Source organism: Lonchura striata, chromosome 18 (assembly GCF_046129695.1).
Source record: "Lonchura striata isolate bLonStr1 chromosome 18, bLonStr1.mat, whole genome shotgun sequence".
In the NCBI taxonomy this organism is placed as follows: Eukaryota; Metazoa; Chordata; class Aves; order Passeriformes; family Estrildidae; genus Lonchura; species Lonchura striata.
In genome coordinates this window covers 13,496,117-13,523,668 of record NC_134620.1, presented here as the reverse complement: position 1 = coordinate 13,523,668, position 27,552 = coordinate 13,496,117, and the positions used below count along the sequence as shown (strand labels likewise).

The window sequence follows — 27,552 nt, the reverse complement described above, 5'->3', positions numbered from 1 at the left end:
TGATCAAATTTGATTTTCTAATGTATTTTTCTTGTGTTCCCAGTGATTTTCTATGGTCAAATCTGCCTTCTTGTTTTGTCCCTGTGCATGAATGGATTGTATTTGGAGCTGGCTTTCAGGCTGCAGAGTCTGCTTCATCCTGAATGTGCCCTGGCCATGCAGTCTGTCCAGAGGCTGTACATGATTGAGCACACACCTAATGGGTCTGGAATTGTTAAAGGTCAAGGATATTATTGCAGAAGGATCATTTAAAAAAAAAACCAACCAAACAAGATTGTGTAAGAGGTGGTGGTGGTTATTTCCTTTAAATCCTTAGATTTGGGATTTGAGGGGGAAAATTATTAAATGATGTCTTAAAGCTGAATAAAGAAGTTGGTATTGAATGTTCTAATGTCTTACAGATGCTGTGGGGTTTTGGGGTTTTATTTTAAATTTAACAATGGGAGTTGGAGAGGCTCCAGCACCATAAAGAATAGTCTGTTTAATTAAGGGTTTAAGCTGGAAGAGCGTGTGTAGTGTGATGCCATTTTAAAGTTTCAGCGGGGTTTTGCAGTTGTTATTCCTCCTCTTGCATCATCCATCCCTGTGTCTGGGGTCATGGTGGGGCTGGGTGTTCCTTACCCAGAGAACACAACTTGGTCTGTGTAAGAACAATAAGGTTTCTCCAGATGTTTCAGCCCTGACTTTACTATTTTCTTTTTCTTGTGGCTCCTGATGCTCACCTTAAGGTGCTGTCTTTGCAGGCACGTGGTGTGTTACACACGGGAGGAAGTATCAGCTTTGGTTTTCCCTAATAGTTTGGGGTTTTTCTTTAGGCTGGGGAGAGTCATGTTCTCTTGGTAGTAGCAAATTGGGATGGAAGTTTTGGGGGAAGGGGCAGGAGACTGGGATCAAATGCAGCCTGCTCTGGAAGGTGTTGTGAGGTTTCACTGGAATAGAGGAGCAAGAGACAGAGCTGTGTCTGGCATTCAGCAGAGCAGGGCTGAGTCCCATCCCCATGGAAGTTCTTAGGGTTCTCTGTGGCTCATTCACCTGTTACCTACTGGGGTGAAACCCAGAAAGTTTGCCATTAAAAAGAGACAAAATTATTATTCTCACCTAGAAAACACAAGTGTTCCAGTCGTGTGACCCTGAGTCCTCATTAGAATAAAACAACATTAAGAGATTTAAGGTTGGCACCTCTTAACTTCTTCAGCCCATTCTGAGCTCATGGATTCAGGTGGATGCTCCATGACAGGTCTGGTTTTCTCTGCCCTTGTGTGTGGCTCTGCTTGGCTCTGTGGTAGCATAACATGTATTTAATTATCAGCAGCAACAGCTGCTGCTCTTGGCCATCTTGCACACTTTGGTACAAGAACCAGCATCTGCCAGGGCGTGCTGCATCCTGGTTTGTGCTAAGATGATTTTTTTTTTTTTTTTTACTGTGGGAATTAGGCTCTTCTGTGGCATTAGGAATTGTATCCTTGTATCAAAGGCTGAGCAGCTGTGAGCCTGACATGTACCAAGGAACCTTTATGGTTTGCATTTAGTCTCTCCTGGTATGTTTATTCCCAGAAAGTAATTAATTGAACTAGAGCTCCAAGCAGTGTTATCACCTCTACACATTAGAAAATCATAATCATGCTCTGCAACGTAATGAGATTTAGAAAGAAATGTTCTTATTTTTTTTTTGCCTTCTGGTTTTGAGTGTTAAAGACTCCCAGGGGTTGTGCATTCAAGTCTTTCCTGGCGGTCACGGGGGCAGTGGGCTGGCCATGGAGAGCCACCAGTGCAGAGCAGGAGCCTTTGGGTTTCCCAGCATCCTTGCCAGAAATGGAGCTGGATTGTGAACATTGGCAGTGCTGTTTTGAGAACTGAGCATTGAGAATGGAGTTAGCTGTGTTTTTTGTGGTGGCCTTGGCTCTGCTGTTCTTTACTTTTCCCTTTAATTTCTATTGTTTTCTTTGCTTATTTGCTAACTTGCAAAATTCAGCAAATTGCAGAGGATCTCCCAGCCCTTGGGGTGAGTTTTCCTCAGGGCTGCAGTGAGCCAGCAGTGGCACTCGCTGAGCTCATGCTCAGGGGTATAAATGCAACTGGGACCTGCTGGCCTTCGGGTGGTCAGGGTGTGGAGATGGTGGGGTCATCCTGGACAGAGTGTGTGTGTGTGGAGTCAGGGTAAATATTAACTTCACATGATCTTGGGGGCTGTTGTGTGTGTGTTAGCTGCTCATTTCAGTAGGATTCATAAGGCTCCTTAACTTCATCAGTCTTCCTACACCACTGACACTAATGATGGCTTGAGAGTCTGTTCCTCTTCTGTTTGAGTTTTGCTGCTGTTTCTCAGTCTTGCTGGGATGTGTTACTCCTTTTAACTCGTTCAACTTCAGAATAAGCCCCAACTGTATGGGCAGGTTGCCCTACATGCCACAGGGGCACAGGGCATCTCGAGTGCAGCTGGTTCTCCAGGACATCCCTGCAGTGCTATCCCAAAAGGACACAGGACTTCTCCCAGTATTTGCTGAGGGAGGATTTGTGAAGCATCTTGCTTCCCTGCAGCTCTGCATGTCACACCCAGAGCCCCTCCAGCCTGCTCACAGCTCGCCCGGGAGGGCAGTGACAGAAGCACATGCACAAAGTGTTATTTCGTGGTCTGTTTTCTCTCGGGCCAGGCGAGCTGGAGGAGAAGCTCGCACGCAGCTCGCTGGAGCCAATGAGCACAGCAAATGTACCTGCTGAGTAACAGACTGAAATAACCCCAGAAACACCCAGATGGGGTTGTGGCACTTACTGCAGATGCTGTGTCTGTGACAAATCAACAAATCCAGTAGATGGGAAACGGTTGCTGTCCCTGGGCAGAGGAGCATCCCCTGCTCCACCACCCGGTGACCCTGGACCATTCTGGGCAATTCCTGCTGGTGGTGCAGGAAGGAAATAGTTAAAGGAGGAGAGGTTGTCAAGTTGGGTTAGCCATCAGATAGCTAATATTTTAGAGGTTTTTCAGAGCTAAGCTATAAAAAGGCCGTAGCAGTATTTCAACTCGCCCATTGTCTGCTGGAAGCCAGCCAGCGTTGCCATGCCGACGAGGAATTATTACTTGCTGCCAGAGCTGGAGGAAAAGCTCATACTTTTGGCTTCAAAACAGGAGGGGTGGACTTATGTAATCCACTGTGTTTATAGGCTGAGACTGGCAGGAGCATTGAGAAATAATTACAGGCTTTCCATTTCATTTCCAGATTGGTTTTAAGGCTGTGTGGCCTCGCTTTATTTATTTATTTTGAAGTTAAGAGGGTGGCTGCTAAAGATGCAGGAGGTGATGTGGGGATGCTGCTAGGTAAGTACCCCTCACTTCCCTCCCCCGGCTGGCAGGGTGGCTTTTGTTTTGGTGCCGTTTTGTGTGGAGAACTAAAGTAGGCCACAGCAGAAAGAAGTTGCTTTGAAAAGCTGGGACTTGGCCCGGCGACACAGAAGCTGCTCCGTGCTGGGGGCTGAGCACACACTGCTGCGGGTGCCCGGCCGGTGGAGGTGAAGTGCGAGGTTTTGTGAGCCCCTGCTGCTTTCTGAGGTGATTTTATCCCTCCTGCCCTCCTTGACGGGGAGCGTGTAATTTTAGGGGGAGGGTTAGCAACAAGGGAAAAGGAGAGAAAAAGTTTGGAAAATGTTTTTTTCCGGGACGCTTCGGTCTCCGTCGGCTGGAGAGGGGATTTGTCAGCGGGATCAAAGCAGTTTTGCTGATGTTTCGTGTTTTTGAGAGGTGAATTGCAAAGTTTAGGCTGTAATTAATGTTTGTTTATCTCGAGAGCAGTCAGCAGGTGATGCTGTAATTTGGGTTTGCCTGAAAAGCGGTGCTCGGTGTGTTTTGACTTGGGTCAGGCCACTGGGAGTTTGCAGCTGCTGTTCTGGGGCTGGTGTTGCATCCAGGGAGGTACTGCTGGAGAACTCTCCTGCAGAATTTGGAGAATAAATGGGTGGTTTTGCTGGTTCTGAGGGTCGTGGTCCTGTAATCCTGGGGAAGACGCTTCTGGTGGGGTGGGGAATTCCAGGAGAGATGGCGAGATGAGGCTTTAGCTGGGCTGGGAAGTGGCAGCAGGGAGAGGGATGCTGCCGGTGGGACAGGAGGGCTGTGCTGGGACAGTCAGAGCTCTGCTGCTCCTCATCGTGCTCGTTGCTCCTTCACTAAATGAGAATCTTGCAACTGTGACTTTCTAAATCTATTTAACATGGGTGTAAAGCTCCAAAGAGCGACTGAAGCCCGTTTTTGGAGGGGATGAAGAACGCTTTGATATGCTGCAAACTTGCTGTAGAGGTCACAAAGCTGTACAGGAGCTGCAGTGTGCTGTGATTTTCTTGGTTTTTGTTTGTTTTGTTTTCTTTCATTGCACAGCATCCTAGTAAGGAGTTGCCTCCTCAATCCATGCTAATCTGCCTTCCTGCCACTGTTGTATGGTGTGTACAGATGAAATATCCCTACTGCTGTGCCAGAGTGGACTCTGGTGTTGTCCAGCACTTGTGACTCAGAGATCCTGCACTCCCTGGGGACAGCTGCAGTCCCATATAACATATTTGGGCTCTGTCTTGGAACACAGGGGTGCCTCAGTGGAATTGATGTGCACAACAGCTTGTTGCATGTACACTGCAGAAATAAACTGCTTTTTCAACAGTTTCCCACAGTTATGGGCAAAAACTTGGGAGAGTGGTGACACGCTTTCCCTGGGGAAATGTCCCTTGAAACAGCAGGTTTGCCTGCTGTTATCAGAGATGCATGGGTGTGTTACACAAAATAATTCAATCATTTAATGATCCATAATACTGCTCTAACTCCTACCACAGATGCTGTTGGATTCAGTGCAAGTTGGATTTGTTACTGCAGGGGTTTTTGGGGTTTTTTTTCCTTTCTCTGGGATTCATGCCAAGATGAACTGTATGTTCTGTTCGTAAGAGCTATGAGTAATGTATGTGTGAATCTATAACATAAGTAATACGAGTATATAAAATGTGTGAGTGTGCAGGATCTGTGTGTCCTGTGCCTGCAGAGCACCGCACAAACGCTCCGTGTGCGTTCTGAAATGGGCTGTGATACATGTCTGGGCAAAATTAATGACATGCCTTGGAGTTCCTGCTCGCTGCAGAGCCCTGTCTGATGGCCTCATCACAGAGAGCTGAGCTGAAATCCCAGTCGCAGCTACAGTTTGGCTGCTTAATTGCCCTTTTGGAGGAGTTACAAATTAGGGAGAGCTGGAAGTCCCTCCCTGTGCCTCAACGGAAGGCAGCTTTAACGGAGAGGGGAGGGATGCTTGCCCCACAGCCTGATGTGCTCTGTGGGGTTGGTGGATCAGTCTGGGAGTGCTGGGGGGTTTGTTCTTTGGAGCAGGGGGTACAGGGAGTGCTGGGGGTCCCGCTCTGCATCACCCCAGGTGGGTGCTGCTCCAGGAGCTGCTGTATGAGTGATGTGCTCCAAGGCAGGCCTGCTGCTTTTAGTAGGAATTTTTTTTTTTTTTCAGATGAATAAAATGGGCTTTCGCTCATAAATTATTTTTCTTATGTGAAAAATGAGAAGGTGGCAAGTAGCCAATTTCCCCGCCTCCCTCTTCCCAGCTCCGATGAGGTCATTGCCTCTTAAAGTTTATACCACGCACTGTGAGACATGGCTGGAGGAGCAAGGAGGCAGCAAATGACTCTGTCGGAGCGGGTGGCAGTGATGACCGCCCGTCCCTGAAGTGTTAGCCAGCCGTAAGTGACACCTGGGCAGGCAGAGTGGGGAGGGGGCCTGGTGCAGGTCGCTGGGAAAACCGTACAGGATCAGATCCGTGTGCGAGGGGAGCGCCCTGGCCACTTCCCGGTCCCTGCTGTGCTCCAGCTGCGAGGCACAGCAGGATCTGGGGCGCTTTGGATGCGGCTCCATGGGGTGGTCGTGCTCTTCGCTGGGCTGAAGGAGACTGGGCATGTCCTTTGGTGAAATGGGATCAGCAGCAGTCCTGGCATTCCTTGCCTGAGCTTGCTCTTGTGTCCATTTACTTTTCCTCGGGATTTTCCTCAGCGCTGTTTTTGCAATGGGGTTGCGAAAGTTCGTGACCCAATGAAGGATCTCTCCAAGACCTTTGTGTCCCTGGCTGAGTGGCTGCCTGGAGAAGCTGTTTTTCTTTTCCCTTGAACTCCATGCTGAGCTGTGTGTGGATTCCTGAGCTATTGTTTTCTTCTTGTCTGTGCCCCCCGCCATCCCATGGTGGAAGTGATACGGAAACAGGACTGCCCAGAGCAGGAGGGGGTTCCTGGGGCTTTCCTACACACTGAGCCCAGGAGGGTGGATTTGGAGATCTGTGCCCTCCTCCCACAGCCTCCATTGGGGTACTTGGGGGCAGTGGTTTGCATTGTCTGTGGTCCTCAGGTGCAGCATTGGCCCGAAACCACTATTTCATAGGTGCCATAATTGATTATTGAAATGTCAGAGCATATTTACTGCCTGGGGCCTTTGTTGTGGCTCTCATTTTGACTGGAGTTGGCTGTACGTTCTGGGGTGGTCAAGGAGAGGACTCTTGCTGTGTCTCTCACTGTTTCACAGCCCTGTCATTGCTCTGTGGAGGTGTGATGGGCTGAAGAAGTACAGGTGGAAGTTAGGCAGTGAGGGGTCCTACATGTCACTGTGCTTTTAGGCACAAACTTAATAAAACCCAATCTATATGAAAATTGCTCTTCCATTGCAGCTTTGCTGCTCCCTGGAGATCACTGAAGCGTCCTGTTACTTCCAGCTGCTCTTGTGCTGCTGTACCCCAGCCATATCTTCTGTTCTCAAATTCTTTGTCTTTTTGCTTCTCCTTAGCAGCCTCATGGATTTTTTTTTTTCCTCTGTCGACACAATACAATCACTCCTTGTTAGCCTATCTTGCTCTTTCCCCTTTCAAGGAAGGGAAGGAGCAGGGGAACCAGATCTGATAATTCCAGTGAGTAGAACTGTTCCCCTGAGCCCTTTATAAAGAAATAAAAAGGCTCTCCTTCTCTCTGCTTCTCTTTGAGTACAAGCACTTTACCCTCTTGGATTCCCTGCAGGCTCCTCATACTGCTAAAATTGAAACATCAAGATGTCTGAGGCAGCAGGAATTACCATCAGTGTTTTGACACCTGGAGGTACAATTTCTATTAGCTTTTATATAAAAACAACACCAGTTTTGCCAACAGAGTTCTTGTTAAATAATGCATGAAGACCCCACTCCTGACAGTAGGTATTTTTCTTTCACTTCCCTGGACTCTTGGATTATGGCTTAATTTTTGTGGCCATTGGGGAAAACGATATGCACTCTCACACTTGGAAATATATATGTGGACACACACGTGCTTAACTCCCAGGCAGAGAGTCAATTACCCCATTTGCTAATTAATGTGGGGAGAGAGGGGAAAGCAATTTGAGGTTGCTCTGTTGAGCAGGCTTGGATTGTTGTTTTATTTTTTGGGAGCAGCAGAACACAGTCCTCCTGAGAGCTAAGCCTGTTTCTGTGTGATCTGAGAGGCTGTGCCTGCTCCCAGGCAGGGATGAGCCACAAGGGTCATCAGGAACAGAAATGGGAAACTTGTGGTTTTGCCTGGATGATGCTTGGCATGGAGCATATGCTATGTGCTCACTTTTGGGGGAAATGAAGTGCAACAGAAGGGCACAGCATGTGGATGTGACTACTAATAGTGAGAATCAAAGTACAGTTTTGACATTTCTAACCTAATAAGTGGTGCTGCGTGCGAGAGCCTGCTTATTTTCCTTTTTCACCATGAGATGCTTTGACAGAGGAGTAAAGTCCCATTTTGACATTTCTGTCATTTTAACTAAAGAGAGAGATTACAGTAAATTGGATTAAGTGAAAATCTTCTTCAGATGTTTGTGGTTTGGGCTGATTTATGGATAGATGTCATTTGAACGTCATTCTGCATTTTTTAAGCATCTGCTTGATGGTTGCTTTAATGCTGTTTCTGCAAATAGTCCACGCAGAGGAGGGAAGGCTGAGCAAGCAGCAGCACCCCGTGACAGAGCTAATGCTGGTGTGTGGCATGGGGACAGCAGAACAGTGTCCTTCTCACGCTCCTGGACTCGCAGTGCCAGATTCTGTAATGGTTGCTTGCTTCTCATTTGAGTTCCTGTTATTAAACTTTGTTATCTTCTGCTAGAAGTCATTTAAATAAGCTTTAAAAAGTATTTTTCCCACCCTGGAGAGAGATGGTTCAGCACACACGTTCCTTGGCAAATCTGGGGTTGCCTGTTGCCCCGCGACCGGCGGTGACGTTCTTCTGGTTACGCTCATGCAGAGCCTTCACTCGCCATGCCTGTGACTTTTCCAGAAACCAAAATACTCTCCCAAACGTGTGCTGCCTCGCTGACATGAGCAACAGCATGTGAAAATACTTTGTCCATGCACAGATATTTCCAAAAGATAGTGTTGAAAGTTCTTCCGTTAAACTTACAACCTGAGACTTCTGGAATTTATACGTCCTTCGTGGCTTCCTCCACGTCAGCTATTTAGAAGCTGCTGGTGCCATTTGGAAAGCTGCATAATCTCTTGTGGGTGATGATGTAATCAGCACTGTAATCAAATCTGCCAATGATGTCATTGCTGGAGTAGTCCAGTGTTCCATGGTGCAGTGTTTAGTGGGATGAGATTGAAGTGTCAGTGCAGTTGGTGATGGAAAGTGGGATGTACCCACCCTGGGAGGTGTGGGGCAGTTGGTTCCCTCCCAGGTGGGCCCCACTGGTTTCATTTGCAGGGTCTCAGCAGTGCTGAGCTTGAGCTGTTGGTGACACCAGGGCCATGGTGTTTTCTGCCTCTTTGTCCACCTCAATTCTTTGCAGCATCCTTGCAGTTAAAACACAAGATTTTGCGTTTTTTCCGTGTGACCATTTTGTGCCTTGCTAGTGACTCAAAAGGGCAATTCTTTAAACATTTTCTATGTTATTTTTCATTATACGATTATTGGCAGAAGATCACACTAGTGAGGGAAGATAAATTTGTAATCCTGCTTAATGGCTGATCTTACCCAGCTGAGTAACTCTCATTGCATAAGGGACAGTGACCTGAAATCTTTTTAAACCATCGGGTAGGATGCCTTTCCCTTCTCTGCTTAGCACACATGGGTGTGATACAGACTTTTAAATGGTTTGAAGTTTAACTGTTTTACTTTGAAATATGAATACCTGCTGATAACTAACATTTGGGTTGGTGAGCCCGAGAGAACAGTGGTGCTGCAGGGTGTGAGTGACTTTAATGCATCACTCTACACGCTAAACTGCATCTCTTGCTCTTTGGGATTGCTCAACAGAATCTACAAAGGTTACCTAGCATGAATTACAGGAGGATCAAACAGAAGAGCTTGATCACAGCCCTCCTCAGGCAGGTTCCTCAGAGGGGCTGGGTGGGAGCTCTGAGGGATGCTCTGGCACTGGGGGAGAGCTCTGCTCCATCCCTCTCCATCCCACTGCTGCAGACCCACAGAGAGGGTGGGTGGGTTGTTGGCAGTGCTCTGCAAGAGCTGCTCCTTCATTTACCAAAGGAGATGTCCTGCTGACTGGCACTGGGGAAGGAAGAGGGATTTTTCTCTTGGATTTGGGTGAATCAGTGCTGTCTGTGATGGATTCTCACTGTGGCAGGCTCTAAATGGGAAATCCCAGGGGAAATTAGCCTGCAGCTTTTTGCCTTTATTAAATATTCTCCAGTGCCGTCCCAAAGGACTGCTTTTTAGTGCTCTGCAATGTTTCATCTGTATTTTTAACATCACCTACGTGAAATATGGCAATATATAGTCTATATTTACATTCAAGTTTATGCACAAATAGTTAAGAAATTACAGATAGCATGTTCTGTCCTTCAAGTCTGTAGCATGATGGTGTGGGAATCTCAGCTGGAAATATTGCAGATTATTACAAAGTCCAATAGCTTACTTAGAGTTAGGGCTTATAGTGATTGATTTAGCCATTTATTCAAACACCTGTTTAATGATTGATTAAGCCTTTATAAACTATTTGCAACTTTTAAAATGGGACCTGGTGTATTGTAGCTCCATTAGCATCTAGCTAATAAAATAGGCTGTGGACCTGTAACACCAATTTTGTTGACAGAAATGATATTTCATGTGTTGAAGTATTAAGTATGTTGTTACAGCGTGCTTGAGGCACAGAAGCACAATCTGCTACCTTGCTCTGTCCTTCCTGCACTTTCCACTGTGGCCCTGTCTGAGCTCCCTTACCTTAGGCTGAGGGAGCTCAAAGTTGTAAAGGGAACAGGGTGGATTGCTTGAAGCCATGGGATGCTAAACTGGGATTTCACTGAAGAGGCTGTGTTGGAGTGGGAGAGCAGGAAGGTTGCTCTGAAAGAGAAGAGGTACAGCCAAAGCTTTGCATCCTGCTCCATGTCCAGTGTGCTGTCTTCTGAGTTTGACTGGAATCTCGGGATGGGTGGGGTTTGAAAGGACCTTAAAGATCCTTTAGTTCCAGCCCCCCATACCTTCCACTAGATCAGACTGCTCAACCCCTCCATCCAACCTGTCCTTACCTTTATTTAACCAAATACCAGTACTTAGAGGTGAATTCTGTACACAAGATTATAGAAGGCAGGCTTTTTAAAATCTGACTTCTTTGTCTGTGTATAAAAGCATTTTTTTCCATGAACTGCTCAACTTTCCATTTGCTTGAGCTGTACAGAGCTGGCAGCTGGGATGAGCTGTGTAATGGGATATCTGAATTGCAGCAGGAAACCAGCTCCAGTTTAAGCAGACCTGATTTAAAAGCAGATTCAGTCAAACCAGTTCAGACTCCTGCTTGGAGGAATTAAAAGTGCTTTATGTCCAATGGATGACTCTTCTGCTCGGGTCAGTAACTGCTGCTGAGGGACCCTTGAGTGGACAAGGAACAGAACCTCAAGTGCAGGGTGAGCAAGGTACATCCCTGGTGCTCTGCACTTCTCACGGGGCTGTGGGAAGAAGGTAAAATTTGGCAAAGGCTGACTTATTCCTCTGTCCCCACTGCTGCCTAGTAGGTGACTTTCTGCTCACGTGGTTAAATGATCTTGGTGACTGGTGCATGTTTGGATGGTAATGCTGTCCTTTTCCTTGGCAGTCTGAGCTTGTAAGACTTGGAAATATTTAGGCAAGGCTGATGATGTAAATGAGCACATGGGGACGTGGGAATGGTCCTGCCCTGTGGGTGGCTGATGTAAAAACAAAACTGGGAAGCCTTTTTCAGGCTTGGGCTGGGGAGCAGGGGAGTGGTTTTGGGGAAGGCTGCAATTAATATTTCTCTTTCCATGTTGTTAAACAGTTCAGAATTCGTTTCTTTACCTCTAGCATCTGTCTGCAAGATTTGTGTGTTTGTTTCTGGAGTTTTCCTACTCCTTGGCAATCAGGCACGCTGTAGGAAATGGAGGGAGAAGGGGTTGGCTCCAGTGGCCTGAGCCCATTGTTCAGTTCCCAGCCAGCTGTGCTGCAGCTGTTTGCAGTGCAGAGACCACAGTGACTGGAGCAGAGGGGGTTTCCCAGAGCTCACCCCTAGGCTGGGCAGGAGGTGACAGAGGAGGGTGCCCTGTGTGCCTGTGCCCCCTCCAAGGGAATGTGTGGGGGTGTTGTGTACAGTGCCAGGTGCTTTTCTGGGACATTGGGATAGGATGAAAAAAATGAAGGTTTATTTACCCTACATAACTGCTCTAATATTTTCTTTCCTTGATTTTTCTCTCTCTGTGAAGTTTATAACTTTAACCCAAGGATAACAAATAAACTGTGGGGGACACTAATGAATTGCGAGAGGGGAAAACGGCAAATTCCCCTTTGGGTAAGAGTTTACTGTTCAAGCTTTGACCTTGTTAAAACTTGTTAACTCAATAAAAGTTTGAGTATTTAAAGACAAGCAACTTCTTCCTGCCTTGAGGGGCATAATTAAGTCATTCCACACCCCTTAAACCAGAGCTGTGGGAGGAGGACTGAGGAGCTCCCTGTCCTGCCTGCCTAAGTCAGTCAAGAACCTTCCACTGGAACATCTCTGTCCTGCAAGGCAGCACCCCTGAGCTCTGTGGAGCTTCTGCTGGGAGAGTCTGGCAGTGGTTGTGTGGGAAAGCTGCTATTTCCCAACTTCTGGGAGGATGGCATCGCTCTTTTTGAAGGGCAGGCAGTTCTTCCATTGGTTGAAATTGTGGTCAAGTGTTTTGTATTAAAGCAGGCTGAATTTCCTGGGTAAAGCATGCAACAGAGCTTCATGATGTGTGTGTGCTGTGTTCATAAAAATTCCTGTACGACTTAAAAGCTGGAGAGTTATCCCAATTACAGAAACTTGCTGTTTTTCCAGTTTGAAGTGGCATGTCTGTGCCTACCAAGCTGTAATCAGTACCCAGTGGTGTGAATTCTTCTGGAATTACAGCTCCAAAGATGGACAAATAAGGACTTTCCCATGGCAGAGAGCCCCAGGAGCACACACACACTGCCCAGCCATGCAGAGGAGTAACTCCCAATGTGCCTGCTTTACACCTGGAATGCTGTGATCACCTCTTGGCTACTTAAAAAGCATTTGGCTTGATTATTTTCTTTTTTTTGGTTGGATGTGTGTTCCCTGGGTGGGCTCGGGGGCTTTGCAGGAGCAGTGGGAAGGGCTGTGTGCTGTGATACAGAGCCCTCACAGGCACCACAGCTATTTTCAGTGGAATCCATCACATTGGGTACTCCCAGTAAAGCAGCAGGGCTGTTAAAGGCAGTTGTCTCATGAGCAGCTCAACTGCCCTAGCAGAAGTCATGGAGATTTGGGGACAATAATTGTCTTAGTTATCCCTGTGTAAAGCTGCCCTGCTTCAACTTGATACCACAGGAAACTTATTGCCTCAGCAGAGACAATTTTGGATGTCATGTCTTTTCTTGCTGTGCATGATGAGCGTTCATCTTAGTTTAAATCTGAGGCCTTCATTAAGGTTATTAGCTCAATGCATGAAAGTACTGGGAAGCATCCTTAAGTACATCCCAGATGGACTCTGGGAAGATTATTATGCCATAATTTGTTTCTATAGCTCCACAAAAGGAGTATTTGACCTTGAGACTATGGCTCTCCTATTTCCTCTGCTGACATTCCCAGTGCTCTTTTCCAGACCAGCTTGGTGTGAGTTCAATGACTCGGAGACAGAGCTGCTGTTTGCCCAGGAGCTCTGCTGCCCAGATGAGGAGGATTGCTTCGTGTCACACGCTTCCCTCGTGGTTTTCTTTGTTTCTGTTGCGTGGCTGAAAGGTTTGAAACCTTTCAAACCTTTGAAACCTTGGCCCCAGGACAGGTGGAGGGGGACAGGAGGTGCCTGTTTGTGCCTGTACAGTGGCAACAGCAAATTGGGCCAGTGGCTCATTTTAGGAATAGCTTGGCATTGGGAGCTCAGGGGGTTTTTGGAGTAGTTATTAATTATTATTACTAAATAGCTTTGAGTTCAGCGATTGCTAAACAGGATGGACTGATAGCCCAGGGACTGGGCATTTTACCAGCCAACAAGGCAAAAGTCTCCCCTCCCTCCCATGTGACAGGGCAGGGAGAGCAGACGTCTTCTGACCCCAGCACTCATTGCTTCTCCCTGGAGGAGCAGACCCTGCGAGATATCTCATCTGTGTAGCATGAATTACAGTCACCTTTCAAGGACTCCTGCAAGCTAGTCCTCAGGCTCCCAGAAACCTGTAAATGACAGGCTGAAAACCATTGCCCCAAGGCCAGGAGAGGCAAATGACAAAGGGTCTGAGCAGGCTGCAGTTGGAGAAGTGTCCTGGTGGACAAGGCAGGACTCCTGGTCTGCTGGGGAGTGACTGACAGCTTTGGACAGCTCGTTGTCAGCAGGACTGAGCTTGGCAGGGTAGCACTGAAATCCCGTTTGCCCACTTGCATGAGTTCAGTTATTAAACACATCAGGAATCCCCAGCTGTTCTGTAAGCCCGTCTCTAGAAACATAACCCAAAGCCTGGCTCCTGCAGAGTGCTGTTTGCCTTGCAGTGAAGCTGGAGGGAGCTGGAGCTGTGCAAGCCTTTCCTTCTTTTCAGGGAGGAAAGGCTTGCACAGCTGAATCCACTCCTCTGTGGATTCAGAACAGGTTTGCTGCAGTCCAGGCCTCTTGCTGTGGTTTATGTGCAGGGTCTCTGACGAGGGGATGGAGGAGGAGGTGAAGGTGATGTTCTCCTGCTCCCCTTCCCTCACTGCAAATTACCCTCATTGTATGCAAACATTGGAATTTTTTGGTGCCTCTAGAGAGACTTTGACTTTCTGTCTAGAAGCTATTAATTACCTAGACAAGAAAAGCAGAATATAGCCAATTAATGGCTGCTACTGCTTGGACCTGTCTGTCTGACTGTGAACTAATGAGCAGCTCCTTTCTCTGGGCCACCAGTGAGCCAGAACTTCTCATCAGTGTTCCTGGGGAGAAAGGAAAGCAGCAGCAATATGCAGCAACAAATAGCTGGAATTCAGTTATTAACCTGGGCTGAAAATTGACTCTATCTGCTAGTAATTACCTGGAGGATGTTAGGAGGAAGGCCCAGAGGAGGGTTCAGAGCTGGTATTTGACAGACCATCACAAGTGGCTGAGGTAGCATTACCTCAGTTCCCACCTGGAGTGTGGGGTGCGGGGCTGTGCCGGGTGTGTGGAACAACTGCAGTGAAATGGGTTAGTTTGAAATAGCTCTGCTCCCAAAAGACCCCTTCCGTTAGTGATATTTTATGGCACAGTTGCATAGCATCTCATATATTTTTGAGTACCTTGGTTTACAGGTCATTTAATTTATTTGCAGGCTTCGTTTCGGTTCCCTAGGGTAATTCTGTTCCTTTGCACGTGTCTTCCTAGGGAGGCATTAAATTGTGTAGTTTGTCATAATAGTTCAGCTTTTATGCTGGCAGTTGGTGCTCTTCAAAGATCCTCGTGTGAAGTTTAGACTCCTGAATCATTAGAGGATCATGAAAGAAAAGGAATAATTTAGAAGGCAAAGATGTTTTGTCGCCTTTGAAAACTGGGAACGTGCGAAAGGAGAAAATGTTTAGTGGTACAATCTCCCTCAAAGAACTTATCTTAGGAAATCCAGAAAATGAATTTCCCTTCTTTATTCAGGATGTAAATAACTGAAAATGTCACTCCTGAGCTGAGTAATTTGTTCAACAAAAGGATCTGGAGGAGATGACTCCCCTCTCTTTCATGAACGTGCGCAAGACATCAGAGGACCTGTCTCTTTAGCAACGTGAACTGAAGGGCTTGAAAATCAAATGAGCAGCGTGTTCTGTGCAAAATATATAAATAAATCTCGCAGGTGCTTTGTAATCTGCCTTGCATTTTAAAAGCCTTGCTTGTCTGGGTAGCCTGGGCTTTAGGTGAGCTCCTGGGAGCAGCGAGTGGACGCAGTGCTGATGTGTTGTTACAGCCCTGGTTGTTAATGTGCTGTTTAATGCACTTGGGAGCGTGGCTGAAATTCCCATATGCTTACAGTATCATTGTCAGCAAGGAATTGCGTGGGGTTTTTTGATTTAAACTTGCTGCTGTGTGTTTATTCAACTGAGATTAGAGCTGCATAACAGTTCCAGCATTTAAGTCCGTGTTTAATGTAAGAGGGGGGTAGCTGAAGTGGGGAAGATGGTGTACAGAGTGAGCAGGGAAGAGAGAGAAATGGGGTCTGGAAGTGGGGAGAGAAGGAGCTTTGCTCTGGAACAGACTGTCTGCTCTTGCACCATGCTTAAACTTGCCTGGATCCCATCCCAGGTGGATGTGGCAGCACAGGGTGAATATTGCAGCATGCCAGGCTGCCAGACAGGGGGTTGGGCAGAAGAGGAGAGGAGGGTTTGGTTCCTTTGCACAACTCATCTTGCCCCAGCCGATGTGCTTTTTAGTTTCAACTCCTGCATTTCTGTATCTGGAACTCTGGGATGGGCTTCCACCACAAAATGGGGTGTTTTCAGCTGTTTTTCCATCCCTGGGGTTTTACCAGTCTGTTCTGTTAGTCTGCTCTTGCTGTCCTGCACTGGTTTTCTTATCTGTCTCCTTTTTGGAATCTGATTGTCACTCCTTTCCTTTCCTTCTCCAGTCCCCTGCCCTGTTTCCCTTTGCAGTCCCAGTGCCCGGGTGGTTTCATGTTTGGTTTTTTTTTAATTTCCTCTCCAGGCGTTTCCATTTGTCTTTGCAGATCATCTTCAACAAAGGCCTTGCATGGTCTAATTTGTTTTCTATTTCCAGCCCAGACTTAAAATAACTCCTTTGTTTCATGAATGGCCTGTGCATGGATCCAAATCCCACCTCCCCCCACCCCTTTTTTTTTTTTTTAAACTATTTTTTTTGTGTGTGTGTGTGTTTCTGTTTCACTGTTCCTTGTCACTATCTTTAATTATTTGAAGTGTCCCTTTTTGGGCATGTGGGCTGTGTGTGGCCATGTGCGTGCTGGCTGTCCCCACTTCCCTCGGGGCAGCTTGGGAATGGGTTTGCAGGGCTGTGGGTGCCTTGGCACGGGAGCAGCAATGCTGTTGCATAACAGGAGCAACAGCTCTGCCCCGGTGTCCCTGCTGACAGGCTCGCTGCTCAGAGAGCCACGCATTGTCTGCATGGTTTATCAGTCTCAATGGCAAAATCTGGAGGTGCTTATGTGTGGCAGGCACATTCTTCTCTCTCTCAGGATTTTTTCATAGAGGAGCACAGAGAGAAGAAAGAGAAAATTTCTATTTTTGCTCCTTGTTTTTCCCATGCGGAATGTGTTTGGAGAATTGTTTACCTGGGGTGATTGCTTGGTTGGATTCTGGTGAGGATTGTGATGGTCAATCCAACCCACCTGGGGCTGAGCTCTCAGAGAGGGGCAAGAGTTGAGAGCGAGTTAGATTTGGGAGTTAGAACAAGTAGGTTTGTAGTTTTAGTATCTCCTTTAAATAGTGTATTAATGTATTATAGTATAGTTATAATACAGAAATCATTCAGCCTTCTGAACTGGAGTCAGACATCAGCATTTCTTCCCACCAGCTTCACCTGCATTTACAATACTTACGTTCTTTAGCTTGATTCCAATGGGGGAATCCAGCAACGGGATTTGGGAGACTAAAGAAAAAGAAGCACTTTAGGGCTGGATTTGAAAAGCAGAGACTCAGACCGGCCATGTTGATGCTGACCTGAGGCTGGAGCCATGGCCAGGCTGGCACTTGCTGTGTGCCTTGTGCATTTTAATAAGACAATGTCCCTGCAGCTGGGGAGTGACGGCCGAGTGCTCCTGCAAAGAGAAATGGGTCAGTCTTGTTCTTCTAAGCACATACATGTCCCTCTGGGAACTGTCACAAGGTCACTTGCAGCCCCTCTGCTGAGGGCTGAGATGTATTTAAAGCCTGTGAAATCTCCTGCAAGTGCTCCCCTGGCGAGGAGGAGTGCTGGGGATGTCTGCAGGTGTCTCATCGGCTCTCGGGGAATCGAATTCTCCTGCTGTGGGTTGGGGTCTGAGCAAGGGCTGTCAGGGACAGGAATCACAGTGCACAGTCAGCATGTCCTTTCCAGAAACAGGCTGGGAGCAGCTGGCCTGGCAAACCTGCTTTTGGGAACGCTACTGGGAATGGGGCTGGCAAAACCCAACGCTCTGACCTTGCTCCGTGCCGCCGCGGTGCCAAGATCTGTACACAAATGCTGGCAAAGGTTATCTTGGGGCAGAGCTAAACATGGGTCCCATGCCCAAAATAGCTTGGAAAGATTGAAAAGGAGAAATGCAAGTGGCAAATCCTGCTTTGTGGCTTTGGCTAGTGATAGGAGCAGGGCAGAGAAGTCATGTTTCATCAGGGGCTGGAACCGGTTCTGTGTGGAGCCATGCCGTGGCTGGGAGAGCTGATGCAGCCTGATTGCAGCTATGAGACAGCAAACCAGCATGAGAGACTCCTGAGCTTCTGTCATCCCCTGCATGGCCTTAGGGACTGGTTGTACCTTCTTACAAAGGCAACACACTGCCCTGAGCAGCTCTGTGGTGGTGCTGCAAGGTCCCTTCTTCCCCCAGATCTGCTGCCATAATTGCTCGTGCATGCGCACTGTTGGTCAGGCAAGGAAGAAATCCAGTTCAGAAGTCATCTGGACTAAAGAGAAGAGGGAGGAGAGCTCTGCCAGCGGGTGAGCTGGGGAATGGGACAAGAGCTGGTTTGGGTACAGATGCTGGAGGAGCAGCTGAGGAACTGCAGGGTCTGACCATCATGTGCAGGGTGCTGCCAGTCTGGCTTGATTTCTGTACTCCTCCAAAGCAAGGAAAATGTTTTAGGATCGCATGCAGGTACAAGCCTTGATCCCTGGGGTTGAAATAACCTCTCCTTTATGCCACAGAGCTCAGGATGTGCCTGATCTTTCCTGTTGACCCCGTGCTGCAATGTTAATGTAAAACCTCTGTGCTCTGCTGTGATTGAACTGTGGGTTCCCGGGCTGCAGACATTGACATTGTTATCTTTGTTGTTCTGAATAGAGCCCTAAATTTGTGGCAGACAGCCTGCTTTCCTCTTGAAAGGACTTCATAGATACAGTACATACAAATATTTGTGTATAATGTCAACTGTCTTCCAAGAAAATTTCATGCACATATTGATTAGACAAATCCATTAACGTTATGTTGTGGTGCATTTCTTAGGAACAGCTCTCTACCCATTTTCATCACATCTAAATTATTTCTGCTTCCACTAGTCCTTTAAAGCAAGAGTGAGTAAATCTCTTAGCTGCTTTTCAGGTCTGGTTTTGATCTAGAGCTGCATGTCAGTGGGGCACAGGCTGACAAACAATGCACTCTGCTGTGCCACACTCAACTGGGTGCTGGGATTTTTTAGGCATCGTGGTTGGTTGGACTCTTGGAGGTGGATGTTACAGCTTGGTATTAATTAAGTATCATTGCATAGGTCTCCCATAACTTTTATTTGAAATACACGAGTTGACTGGAAGATATATACCTTTTATTTCTTGTTTATATATGCCTTCTATTTCATGTTTGAAGAGGAAAATTGTCATGTATTTAGCATTTGATTAAAGATGACTTTGTTGTTTTTTCCAAAAACTGCATCATTTAATGTAATTAAATATGTGCTTTGTTGTCAATACTCTTCATTTAAATGCACTGGTGAGTGCCAACAGCATTTCTCTTATTTGCCATGTCTGCATGGTGTGGTGGTACTAATTTTTGCCTTTTAATAAAGGGTATGGCAGGCATTTTGTGGGCTGCCTCTCAACGTCTTCTGTAGATCATCCATGGTCCGTAGACCACAAGTTGAGTAACATTACTCTGGACTTAGGAAACAAAATATTCTGTTAATCTCATTTCAGCATATCCTTGCTTTAAAAAAAAAAAAGTGTGTTTTGAACTTGAGCCATGTGTTTTCATTGGGATCTATAAAACTCCTCTGAGAACAGATGAACTGGTATTTTCTGTGAGCTGGGAGTGCCTTGTTGTTCTCACCTTTCAGATAGATGAACTAAGGCATGGGGTAATTACAGCAACTGGCCCACATTTGTGTTGTACCAGTCAAGGCAGGGATTTCTCCTGGGAATCCTGCTCTCCCTGAGGAGCCCAGAAAAAATCAGGAAGGTTGTCTCTAACTTTGAAGAGCAACAAGTGTGTTGAATGATGTTAATTACATTTTTTTTTTCTTTGCAGCTGGATTTAATTGCAAACCCCTTATTTTAGACCTGCAGGGTCCTGCCTGTATCAGTGTAGGCTTTGCTGTGGTAGGGAGCTGCACTGAAGGTCCAGGATGGAGCTGTACAGCCCTGTGCCCAGGTGCTGTGGGCTGGGAACCCAGGGGTGGCTGCAGGGTGTCGTGGACTCCTCTGTGCCCCTCTTTTGGATGTGAATGTGCTTGGCCTGGTGCTGTGCACCCCGTTAGCACAGGTTGGTGGGCACTGGCTGGTGCTGGGGCACAGCTCCTTGGCATGTGGGCCAGCCTGCAGCGACTTGCTGTGGCTTGTAGTGTGCTTTTGTGGTGTGAGCTGGGAGAACAGGTGTTGGGGAAACAGCTTTAGATGGTAAATGGCACGTGAAGAGGAGAAACAGGAGAGCAGGGGGAGGATGGGGGAGTTCTGAAGGCTTTAGCAGTGGAGCAGAATCCTGTGAGTCTTCCAGCAGGTGAAGATAAACAGGTACAAGAGGTTCCATAGGCACTCATCTCCTCTGCAGGTACGTGTTGTAGCCCTGATTTTCTGGTTGCGGTGATAACCTCCAGCTTTCTCCTGTTCCTAATCAGAGACCATAAATCTCCTAGTACCTAGTGCTGTAATGGCTAATGCAGGTCTGTGGGTAAAACAGTCTCAGATGGAGACTCTAACTGGGGGGGGGGAAATACCTTTCCTGTGAGACAATGTCTGTTCTTCATCAAAATCGGTTGAGAAAGTAAGAACTAAACAGTTTGATTTTAAAGATTTAAAGAGCCTGGCTGCACTCTCTCTCTTACTTCCATTAATCTGCTCCTATTGTTTGTGTTCCCCTCTTAAAAATAATGAATAGAGTTTTGGAGGAGGAGGCACCCCAGTGTCTCTTGCTGGGAGTAGGTGTCCTGGTGGTGTCCCAGCTGCACCCAGAGAAGGGCACCAGTGCATGCCCTGCAAGATGTGCTCCCACTTCACTCCCCAGTGGGAACACCCATAGCCCTTTTCCCTGCTGGACCCTTCTCCCTGGAGCAGTGCTGGGCTTGGCATGTGGAGTGTAAAAATGGGACCTGAGGTATGATCTGATGCATCTGTGGAGCTGCCCCAGTGCTTTGGTGACCTTGTCTGGCTCCATCCCAGTCCTGCTGTGGTGGAAACATCCAGGACCTTGGCCTTGTGCTGGGGACTTGCTGGTGACCTGCTGGTTGCAGATGTGGGAATGCATGGGCAGTGCTTCTCTCCTGCCTGCAAGGACCATGTGATTTTTACTTTTGTCTTCCCAGGGCTTCTAACAAGAAGCCTTAATAGAGGCAGAGGTGGTTTGCTGCCCTTGTTAAGGGAAAATCCTTTTGTGCTGCTGCTAGCTTGTGATTACTGCAGGACACAGCTCACAGACATTGTGCCTTGGTGCAGGATGGTTTTGTTGCCCCCCTGTATTTTCATCCTGTCTGTATTCCCTTAGTAGACAGTTAACTTTTTTTAGCTGCACAGACCAAGGCAAAAAAATCTTTTAAACTGTTTTAGAGTGCGATACCATGTGGCTTTGCACCTGGTGCTGTGTTTTAAGCTGAACTGCTGATCTGAAGAGTTAAAGAAAAAAATCATCCTATTTCTTTTACTGTAGACAGCTGCCTCAGCATGGCCAGGTCTACCTGCTGTGCTTCTAGGAAGCCTTGGCTTGCTGAAAGCTGCCATGGACTCTGGGTTGGAGTGTGTGTGTGTGTGTACGTATATTTTTACATGTGCTAATTAACTTGTAGGTGGCCGTAAGCCAAGATGTCTTGAGTTTAAATCTGTTATTGGGAAAGTACCTTAAATTACTGCGGATCCCACTGAGCTTTCAGAGCCCTTGAGAGCACTGTGCACACGTCCTTGGCAGCTGCAGGGAGGTTTTGCCCCTCGAGCTGGGCTGCAGGAGAGCTGCAAGGGTGCTGGTGTCTCCTGGAGGGTGAGCACGGCAGGTTTTGAACTATGTGCTCCTGGCACAGCCTCCAGCTTAGGGTGGGAATGGGTGATGAAAATCCCATCCAGTCGGAAGCATGAGGGGAAGTGGGACAGTCATACTGGAAGTAGAAATAGGCCTGTTCTGGGTGCCTCTGAATTCCCCCGTGTGCACAGGGGCTTTCCTGCCCGGGCTGGATTGCCCTGAGCATGCCAAGCCCTTGCATGGGGAGGCTCTTCCATCTGGGATGAGGGTCAGGCTGCTTCCCTGGGCTGCAGGTAAGGAGCCCTGGGGCTCAGCAGGGATATCGGGGGGCAATCCCAGCTCTTGTGCAGGGAGTGAGCTGAAAGCAGGAGGGACCTGGTTGTCCCTTTGCACCCTGCCTGGAGAGCTAAACCTTGTCTTCTTCCATTTGTCACTTGGTAGAATACCTCATTCCAAGAGACTCACCTGACCCCCATCAGGAGCGTGGTGATGTCTTTGTGTGTCTGTCATCCTTAAGCTTCATGGGGATTTGCTGAGAGTGATTTCTGTAAGATTTGACCTCTGGGTGAGAGGGCCTCCCTGGGCTGCCTTCCACTGCCTTGGTGCCTGGCTGCCAGGGACCGTTGCTTGGTTTGCTTTATTTTTGGCTGCGAGGCTGCTGGCAAAGCAGTGAGGCAGCCCTGTGCCTGCCTGCAGCAGATAGCGAGGGGTTTATCAGCACGGGCTCATCTGTGGTCTCGCAGGAGGGAAAAGAAATAGAAAAAGAAAAGCTTCCTCTTTCTTTTTTATTTTTTTCCCCCCCAGCTTTCCCACCCCCTTTTTGGTTTTTGTGCATGCCAAGTGCTGTTTCAGTTGAAATTGCGTTGGCTGGGGCTGGCTGTGCTCCCCATGCACAGAGACCACGAGTGTGGGAGAGGCTCCTGGGAGCACTGGAAGTTTCCTTTGCTGTTCTGGTGTGCTGCTGGAAGAGTTTGATACTGCCAAAATCCAGCACAAATCCATACAAAACACACCTGCACTGGGGAGGAGGTGTGTGAGCGGGCACAACACTGGCTGGGATGGAGAATGGGTCCCAGGGAGCTGATCCCTGCTTGGGATCATTCCTGATAACATCCCCTGACCCTCGCAGGCAGCAGTGGCAATTTATGCTTTGTGTAACTAGCTGTTAATTTGAGAATAATAGTTAATGCACCTCACGCTGACAGCATTTAGACCTTTGTTACTTTTTCATTGTAATCCAGACAAAAACCTGGAGGCTTAAAACCATCACCAGGCAAACAGTGTGAAGTATCTATAAAAATCAGTAACTTGTAAATCTCCCCTTGGGGCCAAGAGGCACCTTCCCACTTTGTTGGTTTTCCTGATTTTGTTGCAGCTGCTAAAGGAATTGCAAGAGGTGGTTGAGGAGTTAAGCGTGGGTGACAGGGGTGTTTGTGAAAATACCCTCGGGGCTGTGGTGTGTTCTCTGGCACTCTGGCCCTGTCAGAAGGGCTGATCCAGGTGGCACTGAAGGTGTGTGAAATGCTTTAGTCTGGATTTTATTGCAGCTTCATGGGTGGACACAGCTGCAGGCGAGGTCAGTGCCTGGTGTCCCTCCTGCCATTAGATCAGGGCTTACATCAGAGGGCTGCAGAAGTGGCCACAGCTTGGAAAGAAGAGCACTGACGTGAGAGTGTGGATATTGAAAGGGATGGGCTGGGGAGGGACCTCGTGCCTTCTTGGACCTTGTGTTGAAATGCCAGAACACTAGACTGTGTTTTTAGAAACTGAGTCACCCTGCAAAAAAAGAGACTTTAGAGATCAAGAGGACCCAAAGAAATATCTGGCAGTTTGGCTTCCTGGTCCTGCTGGTGGTGGGTGAAGGCTTTCTGGGAAAATGGGGTGGGATAAATTTGGAAAAATCTTACATTTGGACTTCCTGTGATAGGAGTAATCTGCAGAAGAAACTTAGCAGTGGGGTTTGCCAGATGGAAAACGGGGCTGCTGGGGAATTGTGAGGGCAGCAAGGTTTTGGTGACAGCTCAAGGCCTGATGCTCGGTTGTGTCGCTGCGGTCGACTGAATTTTAACCTGCTGCTTTCCCTCTTCCTTGCAGCTATTGCGCGACGTGGAAAGCAGCCACACGATGAAGAGGAGCTCTCGGCTCTCCTAATCCTTCGCTGGTGATTCGGACGCAGCCGCCGCCGCTGCTCCTGCTCTTTGGCCATGTCTGGCTCCGCGCAGCCCGTGACGCAGAGCTGGCGCGCGGCCGAGCCGCGCTACCCCCCGCACGCCATGTCCTACCCGGTGCAGATTGCCCGACCACATGCGGTAAGGCCTTCCCTTCCCTTCCCTTCCCTTCCCTTCCCTTCCCTTCCCTTCCCTTCCCTTCCCTTCCCTTCCCTTCCCTTCCCTTCCCTTCCCTTCCCTTCCCTTCCCTTCCCTTCCCTTCCCTTCCCTTCCCTTCCCTTCCCTTCCCTTCCCTTCCCTTCCCTTCCCTTCCCTTCCCTTCCCTTCCCTTCCCTTCCCTTCCCTTCCCTTCCCTTCCCTTCCCTTCCCCACTGGCAGGGTGGGAGCCACGTGGGTGTCCCCAGCGGTTCAGCTGTGCCGCTCTCGGATGCGGCTGTTACGGAGAAATCAGACCATTTCCGTGCCTGTGGTACAGGATTTCATTGTTCCTCTCTCGTGGGATCCTCTTTTGTTTCTCCATATGGCGCTTTCAGTTTTTCTCTCCCTTGCCAGCCTTCTCCTCCTAAGCACTTGCTGTGCTAGTGCTCATGGGCTCTGGCTCGTCCTTTCTGAGCACCTGTGTCTGTTTGTCCTCCTGGCAAGAGCACCCTTGGTTGGGTGCATCCAGCCTGGGGGAAAAGGGGAAGGTTTTACCATTCTTGTGGAGCAGGGGCATGTGCCCTCCAGCCTTCTTCCATGTGGCCTTTCCTTGGCACTGAATCACAAGGGAAGGACCATCCTCTTCTAGGTGTGGGCTCAGTCCTTGCTCCTCACACCTGCAGGAGGGCTCTCCTGGTTCCCAGCCCTCTATTAGCAGACCTGCCTCTCTTTATGCAACTGAGCTGCTGAGCTTTCCATTTTATCCTTCCCCCTCTTCTCCCCTGCTCTTAGTCTTGACCTGTAATCTTTTCTCTTCTTGGATCAAGTTATAAGCTGGAGATGATCTCTTTTTGGTTTTTTTTTTTTTTTTTGGGCTCTTGTTGAATGCCAGAACTCAGAGGTTAATTCACCTGGATCCAGCCTCTCCTTTCTGTGCTGTCTCACTCATACCTGTGTTTGCTCATCCTGGAAGAGTGAATGTTTTCAGTTTAAGCCCTTAAAGGAGGAAACTCTTCTTAGTGGAACAGCTTTAGTCAGCTCAGGCTGCTTAAAGGAATCTTATTAGGTGCTGGAGTATGGCTCACACTTCCAAGGGTCTCTGAGCTGCTTCTTGGTGGATCACAGCGAGGTGGAAGGTGCCTGAAACATAAGTCAGGGAGGAGGCCTTGTCTGGGGGTTATTTTGACAGTCACAGCTACTAAAGGGTCAAATTCAGTCTGTGCTGCTTTTAGTGTTCGACTTGAGAGCCTGGAAACCCATGAAATGCCAGTGAAGGGCTGAAATTCCCTCATTTGCCCTCTTTGCCTGGCTTCTGCAGAGTGGCACAAGGAGCAGACCTGGAGGTTGGAAAGGCTTTGAAATAGAAACGTTAAGGAGGGCGCGGGACGAGCTCTTGGCTGCGTTTGCTGGCTCATCTACATCGCTCGGGGCCTGCGTGCTGCTGCACAAAGAGGCTTTTCATCCTGGCTATGAGACACGCTGACCTGGTTCGATTTATGGGAGCTTTGCTTCCATCACTGTGAGCGTGTTTGTTTGGGGGCTGGAACATAACCAAGAGCATTTGTCTCAAAAAGAAAATCCCAGTTCTCCTTTTTATAAGCAACCCGAGCAGGAAGAGGATGAGACCAGGTGAGCACGATCTGCAGTTGTTGCAAGACTGTGGTTTAAAAGCAGACCAAAGGAACCTCAATCTGCAGTGTGGAGACAGATTTTAAAAAAGGAGTGTGAATGGCTCCTGTCCTTGGGGTGCTGAGCTCGTCTCCTGCAAAGTCGCAGCTGTTTCCCCTTAGTGCTGCAAGAGCAGATGAGCAGAGCAGTTGTTTGCAGCGGGCTGGAGCTGGGGGTTTCTGCAGCCTGCAGTGAACACTGGTTTTGTTCTGTTGTATTAATGTTGGAAGAAGCTGCTGGCGTTCACTTCTAGAAGCTATTTTTACAGGCACATGTAATCACCCAAAGTTACGTGATACCTTCTGGGTGTCTGGATGCAGGAGAGGTCCGAGCTGAGATTTTTTTTGGATGGAAAGGCGGAAGACTCCTCTGGGCAGATGCATGCCAGCCCCACACAGACGAGCTCACCTTGCCTGTGCTGGGAGGACAGGCAGAGTGTTTCTGGGAGCGTGTCCCTGCATGATCTGCCCCGCCGCTCTCAGCTGTTCACAAACACGTGTCTTCTGCTCGGCGGCGCCGTGAGCTGGAACCTGGCCATGGCTCTGGGGCTGGAGCTGATCCCCGGTGGGATTGCTTGGGAGAGGAGAGCCCAGTTCCTTTGAAGTTGCTGCGCTGTTTAATATTAAAAGTCAGCGGTATTTGCTTGCATGTCTTGGCCAGGTCAGTTTTGTCATGGGGTGTGTTTGCACAGTGAGAGCTTGTTTGGAAGAAACCAAGAGAGGCCAAAACCAGCCCGACACTTACATGTCTTGCATCTAATTAAATTTTGGTTCTGGTTTGTTGCGTTCCAAGACATCCTTTCCTGAGAACTGGGAATTTGTCAGCTCAGGGATCCTTATCCTGGCGGTGGAAACGCCCTGGGTCACCTCCTGGGCGCGTGTGCAGGGCTGAGCACAGCAGGGCTGCAAATGCTATTATAATATAAATAAATAATCACAGCTCAAGTGTGACGGTCGCACCCAGGGAAATGCGGCGCGGCAGGAATGCTGAGCTCAGAAATGAGCCGTGACATTATTTTAGGCTTGGAGACACTTTATGAAAAGTGATTTAAAGGATTGCAGCTGTTTGATTTCACAGATGAGGCAAGTGAGAGGAGATGTTGGGAAGGGGCAGGAGGCAGTGGAAGCAGGCTGAGGGATTTTTTATCTCCCGTCATATAAAGCCTAAGGGAACATCCAACAAAATGGGGGGAAAATAGTGTATTTCAAGTAAACAAACAGAAATATGCTTTGTACATATGGGCACCTCCTCCCAGCAGCATGTTCCACAAGCTACTGCTGAGTTTGGAGCTGGCAGGGAAGATCCAGTACTGGTTGAGTGAGGATGTTTGCTGTCTGGTTTCACTCTTGGTTGCCAGCTTTGGGCAGGGCTGTGAGCCCGTGGGTCTGACCCAAACTGAGCTCTCTCCGATGGCTGACGCAGCAAACAGCTGCTTCCACTGGGTAAGCAACACACTCGGGTGTCTTCCTCCTCGCTGGTCCCAGCAGCTGCTGGGAAGGGTGAAATGGGTGCAAAATTTTATAATGACCCTGAATTTAATTCTGTCTTAGACAATGACTTGCAAAAAGCTTTGGCGAGTCAGCGTGCTTATAACAGGAAGAAGGAAGCTTAGTGAAAAGGTTCTGGTTTGTTTGACTTTCTTGAGGTAAAACTAAAATCTCCAATAATCAGCAGTTTCTTCTTAAGGGCACAGAGTGGTTCTTGGCCAAAGTGCAGGGAAAACATTTTTGTTTTCCATATTCATTAGCTGTAATGTTGGGGTGCGCAGTTGACTTCTGTCATATTCAGCTTGCAAACAGAGGAATTGTTTGAATGCTCCGTGACCTTTAGCTAAAGGTGAAAAAACACATTACTTACGCTCTTAACCTTCTAATGTGTCCAAGGTTCATGCTCTTGCAAAGGAAACTTTTGCATGAAGGATATTCATTTTCAGGCAACCTGCAGATATTTTTTGTAAATAGATCAATTTTCCTGTGTAGTGCATGTCCCCCTTTCTTTATAAAATCTCTTCATGATCAGTATTCCCCAAGAACAGAAGGGTTCCCCTCGTTTCCTCCTGTGTGAATCCAGTTTCTTGCTGTGACCTCCT

The 27,552-nt window shown here is 48.0% G+C and overlaps 1 protein-coding gene across 13 annotated transcripts in view; it reads left to right on the top strand.

The window, feature by feature from the left end:
* The window catches only part of NCOR2 (nuclear receptor corepressor 2), a 228,066-nt gene that overhangs the window by 47,167 nt on the left and 153,347 nt on the right, over window positions 1–27,552 (top strand). For 11 of the 13 annotated variants that reach the window (XM_021532792.3, XM_077787267.1, XM_021532799.2 and 8 more), the window contains exon 2: window positions 23,584–23,798. In XM_021532792.3, the coding sequence (XP_021388467.1) occupies window positions 23,694–23,798 (105 nt within the window). In that variant the 5' untranslated portion in view covers window positions 23,584–23,693. Of the gene's footprint in view, window positions 1–3,204; window positions 3,314–3,437; window positions 3,545–23,583; window positions 23,799–27,552 lie in introns of those variants that run through there. The other 2 variants (XM_021532791.3, XM_021532790.3) reach the window with 2 other exon arrangements.